This window comes from Lupinus angustifolius, chromosome LG03 (genome assembly GCF_001865875.1).
Source record: "Lupinus angustifolius cultivar Tanjil chromosome LG03, LupAngTanjil_v1.0, whole genome shotgun sequence".
NCBI lineage: Eukaryota > Viridiplantae > Streptophyta > Magnoliopsida > Fabales > Fabaceae > Lupinus > Lupinus angustifolius.
Genome location: NC_032011.1, coordinates 7,207,882 through 7,223,551, shown reverse-complemented (window position 1 = coordinate 7,223,551; position 15,670 = coordinate 7,207,882). Strand labels below are relative to the sequence as shown.

At 30.7% G+C, this 15,670-nt stretch overlaps 2 protein-coding genes across 2 annotated transcripts; both read left to right on the top strand.

The window, feature by feature from the left end:
• On the top strand, nt 2,531-5,865 carry LOC109343305 (probable auxin efflux carrier component 1b). The gene is made up of 6 exons (XM_019581534.1): nt 2,531-3,735; nt 4,294-4,567; nt 4,695-4,780; nt 4,988-5,145; nt 5,425-5,501; nt 5,676-5,865. Exons 1-6 carry the CDS (start codon nt 2,634-2,636, stop codon nt 5,740-5,742), a joined length of 1,764 nt encoding a protein of 587 aa, XP_019437079.1. The 5' UTR covers nt 2,531-2,633; the 3' UTR covers nt 5,743-5,865.
• LOC109342310 lies at nt 12,867-14,820 on the top strand. The gene is made up of 4 exons (XM_019580321.1): nt 12,867-13,491; nt 13,807-13,889; nt 14,118-14,616; nt 14,780-14,820. Exons 1-4 carry the CDS (start codon nt 12,867-12,869, stop codon nt 14,818-14,820), a joined length of 1,248 nt encoding a protein of 415 aa, XP_019435866.1.

Genomic DNA, 15,670 nt, shown 5'->3' with positions numbered 1-15,670 from the left:
AATATTTTTCTCTTTAAAGTGTCTCTTTTCATAATCTCCCTTGTTTTTATTTTGCATCTCATGTGCTACAAGACAGCACATAAATTGCAGAAAGCAAAGAGAATCTTTAGAAGCTCGTCTGATTTGCCCTTTTAACTCTTCACTTTTTCCTTCTTCATCTGCGATTCGGTCTTTGGTCCTTTCCCTCTCATAAAAAATTACTTTTCATTCATTAGCACACATAGAAGTGTTCTTGATATGATGGGGCATGGTCCTAAAGTTATAATAATTTATGAGTGTTATATATACTTTTAATATAAATATTTATACGATTCTTCCTTTTTTTTCTCATAATTTCCTAGTGGCATTTCTTGAACTTTTAAATACTGTTATGAGTTACGGTGAATCAATAATCTTGTTAGATAAGGTGAATTTGATATTTAAATTGAAAGTATAAAAAAATGAAATGTTTTAAATTAAATTATGAAATAAAAAATAGAAATGTTCTAAAATATATATTTTCATATAATGAAATTATTGTAAAAACTAATAACTATATTATATAAAATATTTCAATTTACATATTAATTTTCTAATATTTTACTTATAAAAAGTTTAAATTTTAAAACACCATGAAACACCAAGCTTAGGGGAAATTGTGACATGTGTCTATGATTTAATTTAGCTTGATATTTCTAAGGGGTGTCTTAACAAAATAAACTATTTGAATGGGTGAGCCATCACTTTATGGAAGATAACAATTTTATATTAATATAATTAAATATTTAAAAGCTTTTAGTCCAAATTTTCAATAATACTAATACACTTACAAAGTGCAAAGTTTTTTATATGAGATTAGTCTTTTATTTTTATGGTTTAGAGAGCTCATACATCTAGAAAATGATGAATTGGTAAGCAATAACGAACCACTGCATTTTTCATATGGTTATGTTTAAATATGAAATTATACTACTTATAAGATTATTCTAAAACATTTGAGAAAATATTTACTTAAAATTATTTGAGTTTCAAAGATTATTTTTTGAAAGAATAATATGCATCAATCATGTGTGATTTTGATTTTTAATGTTTATAAAAATTTGAAATTAATAATTAACTTTAGATCAGAGTATTCATTAATATTAATAGCCAACTGATTAACATCAAAATGTTTTTTCATTCATTAGCATTCACTAAGTGGTTTTTGTTTTATTCGTTAAAAAAGATAAAGGTGGAAGAGATTACAATTTGCTTATGGGTCAAATTTTAATGGATGGTAGTGATTTATTTTTTAAATAGTAGTGTTTTTCACTAGATGTCCATTCTAATTTTAATTTATATATTTTTAAGGGTTCACTTGATAATTTTATTGCTTAAATATATTTAATTTATACATTTATACAACACTTGGTGAATTATTAATTCCAATTGATAATACAATGTCTTTTATGAATTCTTATCAATTGGTAGCAATATCCGGGTATACAACACTTTGTAATTGGAATTATAAATTCCAATTGATAACACATGTTTTATATAATTCCAATTGATAGCCCAATCTATTCTATACAACACTTATGTGATTGTGAATTATTAATTCTAAATGATAAAACAATATTTTTTATTAAATTGAAGTATTTTATGTTTTCTCTTAAATTCCTTGCTAGTGGCATATCAGTTATTTGACCTTAAATATTGATCTAGTTATTTTTCTAAATGTGAATTTAACTCTAGAAATGAATGTTAACTCGATTTCAAATGTCTATTGTGTCAACTTTTGAACCAAACTCGTCTCTATACCCAATTAAATATAATGTATAGATAAACAAATTTAATATTATTTATTATTATTGATCTGTAATTTGACATATGAAATAAAACATGTAAACATTTTGTTAATCATTTACTGTATGTATATATAATGAAAAATAAAAAAATTAATAATATATGAAATGAAATACACATTGTGACAATAAATCATTTATACAAATTGACCTAAATAATAGCAAAAACAGTTGAAAAAACAACTAAAAATATAAAATTATTAATAAATTGTACAAACAAAATAAACTTTATAAATTGACAAAAGAAATATCATTACAAGCATAATATACACAATTCAATAAGCACATACTTACAATATAAATGATAAGTGATATAAGAGACAAGTCACATTATGTTTGTCTAATATTTGATCCTTAATATTATTATTGAATGAGTCTAATTTTTTGAATTTGATTACAATTTGCTAAAGAGAGTAAACTAGTATTTCCATGTTTTGATCACCCACACTACAAAGGCACACAGAAAAAGAAGTGGGAAAAAAGTGTGTGAAGGTTTTATACGTCTTTGCAATACCATAAAGCATTTATAAAAGCTTCACAAAAGCCTTCACCTTTTACTTCTTTGTTTGCTATTAAAATGCCATAAACTAAACCTTCTCCATTCTTATACTTTCCTCCTTTCTCTTCCCTCTCTCTCATCACCAAACTCCTTCCACAGTTCCACTCCAAAAGATGAACTCTTTATGGTCTTTTCCAACATCAAAGCCACCTAGCTTTTAGTACCAAACAAAGAACCATACTTTGAAACCTAGTTTAGTTTACTTCTTTAAACTCATAGAAAGTGTTTGTGTTTATCTCTTCAACCATAAAATGATAACCCTTTTAGACTTGTACCATGTCCTCACTGCAGTTGTGCCACTCTATGTAGCCATGATCCTAGCATATGGTTCAGTAAAATGGTGGAAAATCTTCAGCCCTGACCAGTGTTCAGGGATAAACCGTTTTGTTGCACTCTTTGCAGTTCCACTCCTCTCATTCCACTTTATCTCTACCAATAATCCTTACAAAATGAACTACAAGTTCATAGCTGCAGATTCATTGCAAAAAACCATAGTCTTAATAGTTCTTGCAATATGGTCAAGGTTCAGTTCAAGGGGTTCATTAGAATGGTCCATAACCCTATTTTCCTTGTCTACACTACCCAACACACTTGTTATGGGGATACCCTTACTTAAGGGTATGTATGGTGACTCATCAGGTACCCTTATGGTTCAGATTGTTGTTCTTCAGTGTATCATATGGTACACTTTGATGCTGTTCCTTTTTGAGTATAGGGGTGCAAGGCTTTTGATAGTGGAACAGTTTCCAGATACTGCAGGATCCATTATATCATTCAAAGTTGATTCTGATGTTTTATCATTGGATGGGAAAGAACCTCTTCAGACTGAAGCTGAAGTTGGTGAAGATGGGAAGCTTCATGTTACTGTGAGAAAGTCAACAAGTTCAAGGTCTGAGATTTTCTCTAGAAGGTCTCATGGTCCTAACTCTGGTGTTTCACTCACACCAAGGCCTTCTAACTTGACCAATGCTGAGATTTACTCTCTTCAGTCTTCTAGGAACCCTACACCTAGAGGGTCAAGTTTTAACCACAGTGATTTTTATTCCATGGTGAATGGGAGGAACATTAGTGGTGTGAGTCCAAGGCAATCAAATTTTGGAAACTTGGGTTATGATGAAGAGGGTGGTGGTAATGTTTCTAGAACAAATAATGGTTATCCCGGTCCTCCAAATAATGGGATCTTTTCTCCAGTTACTGGGTCTAAGAAGAAGGGTAATGGTGGTGATGGTGGAAAGGATCTACACATGTTTGTTTGGAGTTCAAGTGCTTCTCCTGTCTCAGAAGGTGGAATCCATGTGTTCAGAGGTGGTGATTATGGAAATGAGCTTGGTGGGGTAGCTTCTCACCACAAAGGTTCAAAACTCTACTACCCTTTTGGGACGAACATTATTTGTTCTAAATGGTGTTTTATTCCTATTCCGACCCAATCGAAATGTTACATTTTCATTTTATTCATATATGACAATATGTTTTTGGTGCAGTGCAGTTTGACCTTTTTTTTTAAAGACAAGTGGTTTTAGACTTTTTGGTTCTTCAAAGTGTGTGAACTTGATAGTTATATTTGTTTAAATACAATGAAGAATGTTGTTAATTATTTGACATGATTTTTTTTATCATTTATTGTTATTGGACATTCCTGGTTTATGATGCAAGTGTGCATCTTATTTTGTCCCTTCTATAAATGGTTGTTGGGGTGCTGTTTTTTATGTTTAAACTTTGTTTGTATTGTGACTAATGTTTTTCTCATTCACATATAGTACTATTTGTGTGGGCTCTTATGTTCCTTAGAGTGAATCCCATTGTATATGCAATTGGGCTCTTTTGCATTGAATAATGTCAATGATTTGTTTAGGTTATGTCATTTTCTTTTTCTCTCATTGGGTTTCCATTATTTTCTAATTTGGTGTTCAGATTATGATGAGTTTGGCCACGATGAATTTAGCTTTAGAAACCGAACCGTGACAGATGGGGTGGACAAAGAGGGACCAGTACTTTCTAAACTTGGTTCAAGCTCCACAACTGAACTTCACCCCAAAAATTCTGAAGGTGAATCTAGACCCACTTCCATGCCACCTACTAGTGTTATGACCAGACTCATCTTGATAATGGTGTGGAGAAAGCTGATTAGGAATCCCAACACTTACTCTAGCCTCATTGGTCTTACTTGGTCCTTGATTTCATTCAGGTATGTAATAATCCTTGTTATTTGATCTATGTAACCGACTTCAGCTATTGGGATAAAGACTTGATTATTGTTGTTATTTTAAGTTTTAATACTAATTTTAATGTAACATGTCTTGGTTGTTTGTCAGGTGGAATGTTGTGATGCCTGCAATTGTTGCTGGCTCAATATCAATCTTATCTAATGCAGGCCTTGGCATGGCAATGTTTAGCCTTGGTATGTTTACTATGATATCTTGATTTGTTTTTCTTATCCTTTTTATATTTACAATAATGTTATGGTGAATGGGAAGAGAGGTATTGAGAGTCGTCTTACAAGTGTATTTCATCGATTCGAAGTCTTTCCCTTATCTTCATTACCCTTCAATAACAAACTCGTAAACATATACTGATTTGAGGTTTGAACTCCTTGGTGAATTTGCAGGGTTATTCATGGCATTGCAACCAAGAATTATTGCTTGTGGAAACTCTGTTGCTTCCTTTGCTATGGCAGTTCGTTTCCTTACTGGTCCTGCAGTCATGGCTGTTGCATCAATCGTTGTAGGACTAAGGGGAGTTCTGTTGCACATTGCTATTGTTCAGGTAAGAGGTCGAACATATGCTATAGAAAAAAAAATGCACTCATCTTATGAGTTTGATACATTGTCACTGCATTATCTAATATTCATGTTTAATAATCATTAACTTTTTAAAAACGCAATACGAATAATCGGTGGATGTTATATAAATTTTTACATTGACAATGAATAAATATTACATTTTATATGCTAATGTTTAATTATTAATATTGAACTTTAGTTTGTTTGTGGTTTTATCACTCTATAGTGCTAATCTTTAATGTATGTTTGTGTTAATTTTCAGGCCGCCCTGCCACAAGGGATTGTGCCCTTCGTTTTTGCTAAGGAATACAATGTTCATCCAGACATACTTAGCACTGGGTTTGAACTCAAATTCTTCTATTCATTTCAATATCCATTTCATTATTATTCATCATAAAACATGTACTAGGCCATAGAATTATATAGTGTAACAAATTATTATGATATCTTCCACTAATAAGTATTCTAAATTCTTAAAGGTTTCAATTTTTTTTGTATTTTATTTTGTTGCAGGGTTATATTTGGGATGCTAATTGCTCTACCAATTACGCTGGTATACTACATTTTACTGGGGCTTTAAAGCAAGTTGATGAAGACATGAAAGGAACCTAATTATGGAAAAAAGCCTAATTGCAATGTGCTACAACCTTTTGTTATTATATTAGGGTATCTTTATTTTTTCCCAACATCTAAGATTGTAGAATTTCGGAAGTTAGTGAAAAATGGGGAGCTAAGTTTGGAAGGAAGACAATATTTTTGGGAACTAGGAAAACTTGTATTGGCAATTTTTTACCCTGAACTTCACTCTTATATGATGTTCTTTTTTATGAAAAAAAGAGCAAGTGAAATGTGTTGTTAATTTTTTCTAGAGACAAATGTTACTATATTAATATTTATTATGGGTAAGACTTCAACTCTTAATTTTTTCACTTAATTCCTTAAATCATTAAACCTTATACCTTATGTTTCTTTTTTCTTTTTTAAAATTTGTCGTCTCTTCAGCTTTGTCCTTTTTACTAGTCCTGGTTATTTTTTAGGCCAAAAGGAGCATAAAGCTGATTCGGAATCTCCAATTTATCTAAATATTCAATGCAAATAAAAGTTTGAACAAACAAGCTAATAAGTAGGTCACTTATATTTTTAGGGAATGAGTTGGAAAAATACAATTAATGTTTATTTGTATTAAATTTATGTATATATTTTATTATTTATGTTTCCATGATCATTAATATTGTCCAGAACAAATCTGATTTGTTAAAATGATATCCAGGCAGTATTTCTTTTAAGTATTGTCCTAAATTATTTTAAACAAATTAATGAACTTATTGAATTCTTTTTTTTTTTGTTTTTAATAAAATTATTATTATTATTATATTAAGCTAGAGGAACCAAAATCATATTTTGCCTTTATATTATATCTTTATCAATTTTTCTCTACAATTATTAGTTCTGTCCATATTAAAAAGGATAATGATCTGGTTGTTAAAAAATAAATAGATTGTATTCAAAATGATAACTTCATGTTAATCTCTCTATGGTATCATAGAAAGGGAAGGAAGAGAGAAGTTAAAAAGAAAAGAACACATTTCTCATTTTGGTTTAGTAAAGAGGATAAGAAAAGAAAACTATTAGTGGGGCCCAATACATTTTCCCCTCTCATATAATGAGAAAATTGGAGGGAGAGAGCAAGCAAAAAAACACATATTTATTTTCTCTATAATCAAATAACATAAAAATTGAATATATTTTATTTATTTCTCTCTTCTTATTTACATTCTCATATTTTTTCTCTTTTTATTTTGTTCTCGCTTACAAATGGAAGGGGGTGATAATTTTTAGAGAAAGAAATGTAGCCTATCTTGGTAGAGGAGAATTAGAATGAGAGAAAATAGTGAGAAAGATTGAAGAGAAATGATAATTTCTTTTGTTTGGTTGAAAAGAGATAAATGAAGTAGAGAATAAAAAATATACGAGACCACACAAAAATCTTTCTCTCCTCCTTTAGTGAAAAAATGAGAGGAATGGAATTTTGCATACAATAACATAAATACCCTTCAACTTTTTATATACTTCTTAGTTTTAAATACTAGTAAATAAATAATTCTCTTTTAAATAAAACAAATATCAATTAAAAATGTTAATTGAAATTATAATAAAATATATCATTTAGAAATTATAATTTTTATTTTTTTGTTAATAATAAAATAATATTTCTCCCTATCATTCTTTATTTTAGGAATATTTTTGTTATTTGAATCATAACAATATCTCTCTTCTCATTTTCTATCCAACCAAACAAAAGAGAAAGATGAAAAAATATCATTTTCTTTCATTATTCTCTTATATCAAACATTACTAAAATCAACTTTATTTCTTCTCTTTCTCTTTCTCACTTCATATTTTCTTTTGTACAACCACAGAGAGCAGTGAAGTTGGGGAAACAGAAACTTTTGTTGGGTTGTCTGCTTCGTGTTGATAGCATTTACAGCTAGAGGGTCATAAGCTGTCCAGCACGTACGCATTTTAATTTAATTATAGTTTTTGTATTGTTGGGACTTGATCCAGCGCAGAGCTATAGCTGAGGTTGCTATTATGGTGTTTCTGCTGACACACTTCATGCACTACATTAGGTTATCTTCTTTCATGGGATGGATTTTTTTTTCAATTGTTGGAATCCCTCCATAATTTATAGCACCATAACAATTAAATGTTGATAAATAATTCATGGAATATATATTTAATGATGAATTTCTCAACAAAGTGAAGTATTTTTTTATATTAGGAGATAAATTATCTCATCTGACTATTAAAATTAAAATTACGATATGTGTTATATTTTTTAGTTTTTAGAAATATCTTTATGAAAAATAATTAAATTGACACATGTTATAATTTTACTGACTAGAGGAGATAACCTATTTAATGATACAAAAAATATTTTATTCTCATTTTTTAAATTACTGAAATTATTTACCAACTTTTAAGATTTTGAATTGCAACTTAGAAAACTTATGATAAGATTTTAGAAGTGTGTTGAACATATGGCGAAGGTTAATTTCCAATTACGAATCAGAACTTATGAAGAAGATATGAGAAAAACATGAAGTATGCTAGTTGATAAGATTAAACAATCCACATTATTCTCTCATATCATAAAATTTATAGGTAGGATTGGAAGAAAACTACTCCCACCAACCATTAGGATTTAAACATATGAAGAGAATTTACCCCAAAAAATTAGCCTATTAAGTGGGAGAGTCTTATGACTTAAGTAACATATTGAGTTTGTCATTCTATTCAATGTGTGACTCCTAACATTGTCGCCCTTTAAGAGTCGACGTTCATCGTGACTGTCACTCTGTCGAACTGATACGATGATAGCGTTTTCTCTTTTGACGGCTTCACTCACCTATCAGTATTCAATAACATACATTAATTGAGGTTATAGGTATCCCTTTGCGTGACATACATCTCAATGAAATCATCAATTGTTAAAACTTAAACACATGAGGAGAGTCCAACCTAAAATACTAGTCTATTAGATGAGAGAATCTCTTGGTTTAAATGCATATTATGTTTGTCATTCTCCTAATATGGGACTTCTAAGTACCCTTATAGTTCAAACCAAAATGATTATAGGCATGTATATGTTCTCTTCTTGAAATTTTATCAAATTTTAGGTATAATCTCCTAATCAATGTGTCATATCTGATACTAATTGTTTTGCACATTATTGACATTCACTACCAAAAACAAATTATATGAATTAAAATAAAAAAAGATCAAACAATATTTTGCCCTAATTTAAAAGGAAGGAGATCTACTTATTTCAAAAACAAGTAAAAAACATATTTTTTATATTAGTCATTCATTTTATGAAAATATAATGATTGAGATTTTCATTAATTCAAATTATTGAATTTTTCTAAAATGAATAATTAAAATATGGAATAATTTTTTTTTCACTTACTCCAAAGTAGATACCTCCTAACTTTTAATATAAAAATGTTGGTAAAGGCTAATCACATGGCACCCTCTTTTTCATTTGAAAAAGCTTTACTGGGAAATGGATGGTGAGTTCAGCTTCCTAAATAGTGTTTGGGAGGATAGGGTTTAGTGGGTGAGGACTAGTAGTGGAGCACTTATTGCACCGTTCATATATAAATGCAAAAGCGACACAGATTAATTAATAGCTGAGTCTACTATAGGAGACAATATGGGTATCACTAAGGACTGCCCTACTTAAGGAAGGAATCCCAAACAACAAGCAAACTTTTATTTTCCCTCCTTAATGTTTTACAGGGTTACAGATAACAAAATAAGAAGACAGAAAAAAAAGTGAAAAGGATAAATCACAGAAGAAAATGTAAATTTTTGTAATATTTAGTATAAGATAAGAAAGAAAATGAAGAGAAATATACATTTATTTCTCTTAGTCTTTATTTGGTTAAATAAAATATAACAAGAGAAAGATGATGTTATATTCAACTAATAGTCTATTAACAAGAATATTCCTAAATAAAGAAAATAGAAGACTTATTTTGTTTTATTATTAACTAAAAATAAAGGCTATAATTTAAATTATAAATTTTATTATTCACATTCTATTAAAATTTCAATTTATTTTTTAATTAATATTTTTCTTATACTAAAAAGAGATTTATGTATGTCACTAGTATTTAAAACTAAAAATTAGATAAAAAAAATTGAAGAACATTTTTGACATCTCATCCAAAATTGTATTTTTTCTTTACTTGCTCTACTATCTTTTTCTCTCCACAACCAAATAGGAGAATGTTTCTCTTTCTCTTCATTCCCTCTTACTCTTTCTCCACTCAAATTTTACTCTATCAAATGAAGGCTAAATGAGTAGAAATTTAGTATACTGAAGATATATTTTTTGATACTACCAAATATATTATTCTTTGACTCTATGAATAATGAACTAATATATCTCAAGATGCATAGTTTTTCCTTTCAATAAGTATCACTCCCATGAGTTGAACCCTTAACCTTTTTATATTTCTAGAAATCTAGCGAAATCTTACACCACCAAATCAACGTCTTGTTGGTATTTTAGTGTAAATATGTATACACTCCATATATATATATATATATATATATATATATATATAATCAAATGAAAGCAATAAAAAGCATACAAAATGAATTACTTTTTAGTATTAAAATAGTAGACCATCTTAGAGAGTATTTTAAGGTCATTGATAGAGAACACTACACACACGAACATATATCTTTGAAATTTAAACGTGTTTGCATATATTTTTTTAAATGCAACTGTTCTATTTTGGGTTACATAATTAATATTCTCTTGGCTTTGTTTTGGAGTGAAGTTTTAGAGGAGAAGAGAAAAGTAGGAAAGACTTTGGAAAGCCTTCCTTTTGTTTCTGAGTTGGATGAAGGAGATTGGAAGGTTTTTGAGGGTTTCTTAAACCAAAAAAACTCTCCATGTGTTTATTTTTAAAGTTCCCCAATTTAGGATTTTTTAGATAAAATGTCAAAATAGCTAAATATTTTTAGTGATATAGTATAATTATACATTATTGTTCATTTTCCTTTTAAATTATATTTTTAAAGGAAAAATAAAAAATATTCTTACATTATCATTAGTTTATATTTTCTCTTCTAAATTTTATACTCTCAGACAAGGGGGGAAATTTCTTTCCTTTTCCCTTCCATTCTTCCCCCTTCCTAATCCTTTGATCTCTCTCATTCCTTTTCCCTTATAACTCTCAAACAAAACCTTAAGAAATATTCATAAGTGAGTGATTGTTTGTTATAAACTTATTTTTGAACAATAGAGTGGTTGCGTTTTCTCTATCCTTAAGAAACTTATTTTTGTTTGTTATAAACTTTTTTTTCCTTAAGTGAGTGATTGTTTGTTATAATCTAAAGGTTCAAAATCTTTATTTTAAAAGTTGTGTGAAAGTCACAGCCACCCAACCCTCTTTATCATCCCCTTCATACCATATTCAATAACCAGTTCAAGACATTGTGCCAAGAAATTTGTGATTTCTTCTTAGAAATTTTCCACTATACACTACAACAAATTTTGTATTTTGTGGAGGTTTTTGTGTGGAGGTTATTGAAACCTCCATAAATAAATCAATCAGGTGGGTCAGACAATTAACTAAATGGACAGTAGAGGTTTTTATTTAATTAGTGAAGGTTTTCAACCTCCACTATCAATTTCCCATTAGAAAACCTAATCAGCAAACCCCCAACACACTAGCTTCTCCAAACATGCAGCAAACCTCCAAAGACGCATCAAACCTTGCAAAGACGCCGCAAACCCTTCTTGCTGGTTTGTTTCTCTTCCCTCAACACACTAGGTTCGGTTTTTGATTCTCTTCGTTGCTTCTCTTTTCCTTCTCAAACGTTCTCTTTTCCTCCAATTTTGAATTTTGTTACCCTCTTTAATATACTGTCACAATCCATTGATGGGTTTTTTATTTACCCTTTGCTTGTTTCAATTTGTAGGGCTTTAAGGGATTATTGGAAAGGGAGTATTGGGCACTTCTCACATTTTGAGCTTTTCCTCTAAAGGTTTTTTCTTGCTTTATTACCTCTCCTTTATCTGAAGCTATTGATTTCAATGATATAATAGTTTGAAGGCATTAGTTTATTGGGAAAAGATTGAGTATGTTAGCGAACATGCAAAATAGACGATTACATACTTTTGAATTTTTTGAACTTACTAACTATTATCAAATTGAAAGCATTATAAACAAATCTCCAATGATATTTCTATAAAAAATTGCCTACTTTTATTTGTATGTCCTGTTTTTGTTCCCATTTTCTAGATGAACATCATATCTTTACCATGTATATGTCATATAGCTTTGCTTCATCACCAAATAACCAATGGAGTTGATATATGAAAGAAAATAAAATCAGTGTTTATGCCCTTGCTTTTGTGCTTTTGAACTGATATATTCTTAAAAATACATTGGGAGCTATTCTTTATTAACAACTCTTACCACTTTATTCTCTTGGCCTTCTTCATAACTAAAATACAAAGACATGCTTTTAGTCTAGGTATAGCACGAACGTTTGGAACTTCATGTTGCATTATATACTTAAGATTTCAAGTTGGTCTTATAGGAAGTTAGGAACCTAAGGCAGCTGTAATGTACCACTGTTTTTACTCCAAACTTTCTTCGTATAAAGGACATTGGAAGCATTATAAACAAATCTCCATCAATATGCATTTTGAAAGTGTGTGTCACTGTCCAACTCATTTTTATTTTCTTAAAGTATGTTATAACTAGTACATAAAAACAAATCTAGGACTCCAGGTAGAAATAAATGTCTGTGAATTATCCATGAATATGTGCATTATCTAGTACATGCTTGTTTTCATTTGCAGGGCTTTAAGGAAGTATTGGGCACTTCTCACATTTTGAGCTTTTCCTCTAAAGGTTTTTTCTTGCTTTATTACCTCTCCTTTATCTGAAGCTATTGATTTCAATGATATAATAGTTTGAAGACATTATGATATAATAGTTTGGAGGCGTTAGTTTATTGGGAAAAGATTCAGTATGTTAGTACCATATAAAAGGAACATATTATATAAGAAATTGTGTTTGTGTGTCTTATTTTTGAACTAAGTATTATGAATATACTTTAATTTTTGTCTCATCCTAATGATTTAATATTCAAAATGTTTAGGTATATGTTGAAATGGATAAAACTTGGATTTCTAAGCCACACAATACACTTGACTACTTAATTGGTTTAAATCAATTCTTAGATTTTGCTTTTGAGAATGACGCTATTGGAGATACAATTCAGTCCATGTCCAAATATGGGTTTCTGAATTGGCAAACTAGAGACATAGCTTATGACCACTTGCTTAAGAAACCATTTCCCCTAAATTATGTTATATGGAATCTTCATGGTGAAAAACAAGTATTTGAGTCTACTACAACTCAAGATGAAATGGAAGAAGCTTGTCATTATGAAAATCCAATGGAGACAATGATGAATGATGCATTTGGGCATTATAAGCAACAAGTCAATAATGAAGGTGTATCAGAACAACATGGCACAAATGAAATACTAAATGAGGGGCGAAGGGAGGATCATAGTTTCATTGACGAGTTTCTAAAAGACGACAATCAGAAATTGTATGAAGGGAGCAGTTACACAAAACTGGAGTTTATAATCAAATTATATCATATAAAGGTTTTGTGTGGATTAAGTGACAAGGCGATGACTTTGATATTAGATTTGTTGACAGATGCATTTGAAGAAGTGAAGTTGCCTCCTTCTGTTTATGAGTCAAAGAAAATCATTAATAAACTTGGTCTTAACTACACCAAGATAGATGCATGACCAAATGACTGTATGTTATATTTGGGAGATGGTGAAAATGAATTGGATGCATGCAAATATTGTGGTAAATCTAGGTGGAAACCCAATAAGAAAAAGAAGGTAGCAGCTAAGGTTTTGCGCTACTTCCCACTCAAACCAAGATTGAAATGATTGTTCATGTGTTGTAAGACTACAAAGCATATGGGATGACATGCTTTGGAAAGCAATAAAGATGGATTGATAAGGCATCTAAGAGATGGTGAGGCGTGGAAGACTTTTGATTTAATGCATCCCGATTTTGCTTCAGATCCTCGAAATGTTTGCTTAGGCCTTGCTACAGATGGATTTAATCCCTTCGGAACTCTTAGTTCTACCTATAGCATTTGGCCGGTATTTTTAACTCCATATAATGTTCCTCCTTGGATGTGTATGAAGCATACTTCTTTCATTCTATCAATGATCATTCCGGGCAAGCACAGTGTATTGCCACACCCCGAAGGATTAGGTCCACTTTTTACGGGCGTAAGAAATGAAATTTCAGAATTTTTTTTTATGTCAAAATGATCGAACAGTAATTCCTTTTGACTGTAACTTTGTTTTATCTGATCTCAATATCAGTGTTTTTTATGGATTGCTATTTCGAGTATTTCTCCCATCGGGGGTCGTTCTCAATATGATTTATCTGAAAACACACCTGGAAACAATATAGATGTGTACTTACGTCCCCTTGTAGAGGAGTTGAAAGAGCTATGGAATGATGGTGTGGAAACTTTTGATTCTTCATCAAACGAAACTTTTAGAATGCGGGCAGCTCTTATGTGGACAATTAGTGACTTTCCTAGTTTAGGCATTTTATCTGGTTGGAACACGCATACGGGATTAGCTTGTCCTACTTGTAACTTTGATGCGGAACCTTGTCGTCTTCCTCATAGTAGTAAGTGGTGTTTTATGGGTCATCGTCGCTTTCTAAGTAGAAATCACAAACTTAGATTGATTCGTGCTCGCTTTGATGGAAGCACTGAGGAACGAAATCCACCATCAAAATTATCAGGATCTGATATTTTTAGGCAGGTGGAAAATATTAATGTTACATTTGGGAAAGGAGCTAAGCTGAATGGTACTGGAAAAAGATCTAGAGAAGAACCTAAACAATGGAATAAAAGAAGCATATTCTTTGAACTTCCATATTGGGAGTTTAATTTGTTGCGACATTGTCTAGATTTTATGCATATTGAAAAAAATATTTTTGACAATATCATATATACTTTGCTCCATGATAGGTCTAAATCAAAAGACAATCTTAAAGCCCAAAAATATTTGAGAGAAATGGGCATAGGGTCTAATCTTTGGCCGGATGATAATGATAGATATAACCTTGCTTTGTTTTCACTAACCCGTGACAACAAGAAGTTATTCCTCAAAATCTTGAAGAGTGTTACGGTACCAGATGGTTACGCAAGTAACATCAGTAGATGTGTTGATGAGGAAAAACAAAAAATATATGGGTTGAAAAGTCATGATTGCCACATTATTATGGAACAATTGCTACCTCTAGCAATTCGTAACTTGTTGCCAAACCATGTTACTGCAATCTTAGTGGAGTTCAGTTCGTTTTTTAGAGTCCTTTGTGGTAAGAGCTTAAATCTTTCGGAACTTCATACGCTTCAAGAACGAATTGTGGTTACACTTTGTCACTTGGAGATGTTATTCCCACCATCATTCTTCACTATTATGGTTCATTTAACTGTTCATCTCATAGAGGAAGCAAGACTTGGGGTCCAGTGCAATATTGATATATGTATCCTGTGGAGAGGTAAAATATTTCTACGTTATGTTCATATTTTATAAATATCATTTTTTGTACTCTAATTATTCATTATTCTTATAGAGAGTTGGGTCATTTAAAATCCTTTGTCCGAAACATGGCGCAACCAGAAGTTCCATAGCTGAGGGTTACTTGGCAGAAGAGTCTCTTAATTTTTGCTCGCGATACATTGAAGATATAGAGACAAGGTTCAATAGACCTAGACGTGTTTGTGACAATCCAAGTGATAAAGAGCCTTTGTTTGTGTCCTCTATCTTCCCATAAGTTGGTAAATCAATAGGAGCTTCCTCAATGTTCACTTTAACTCAGATGCAAAAACTTCAAGCTCATCGATATGTGTTTTAGG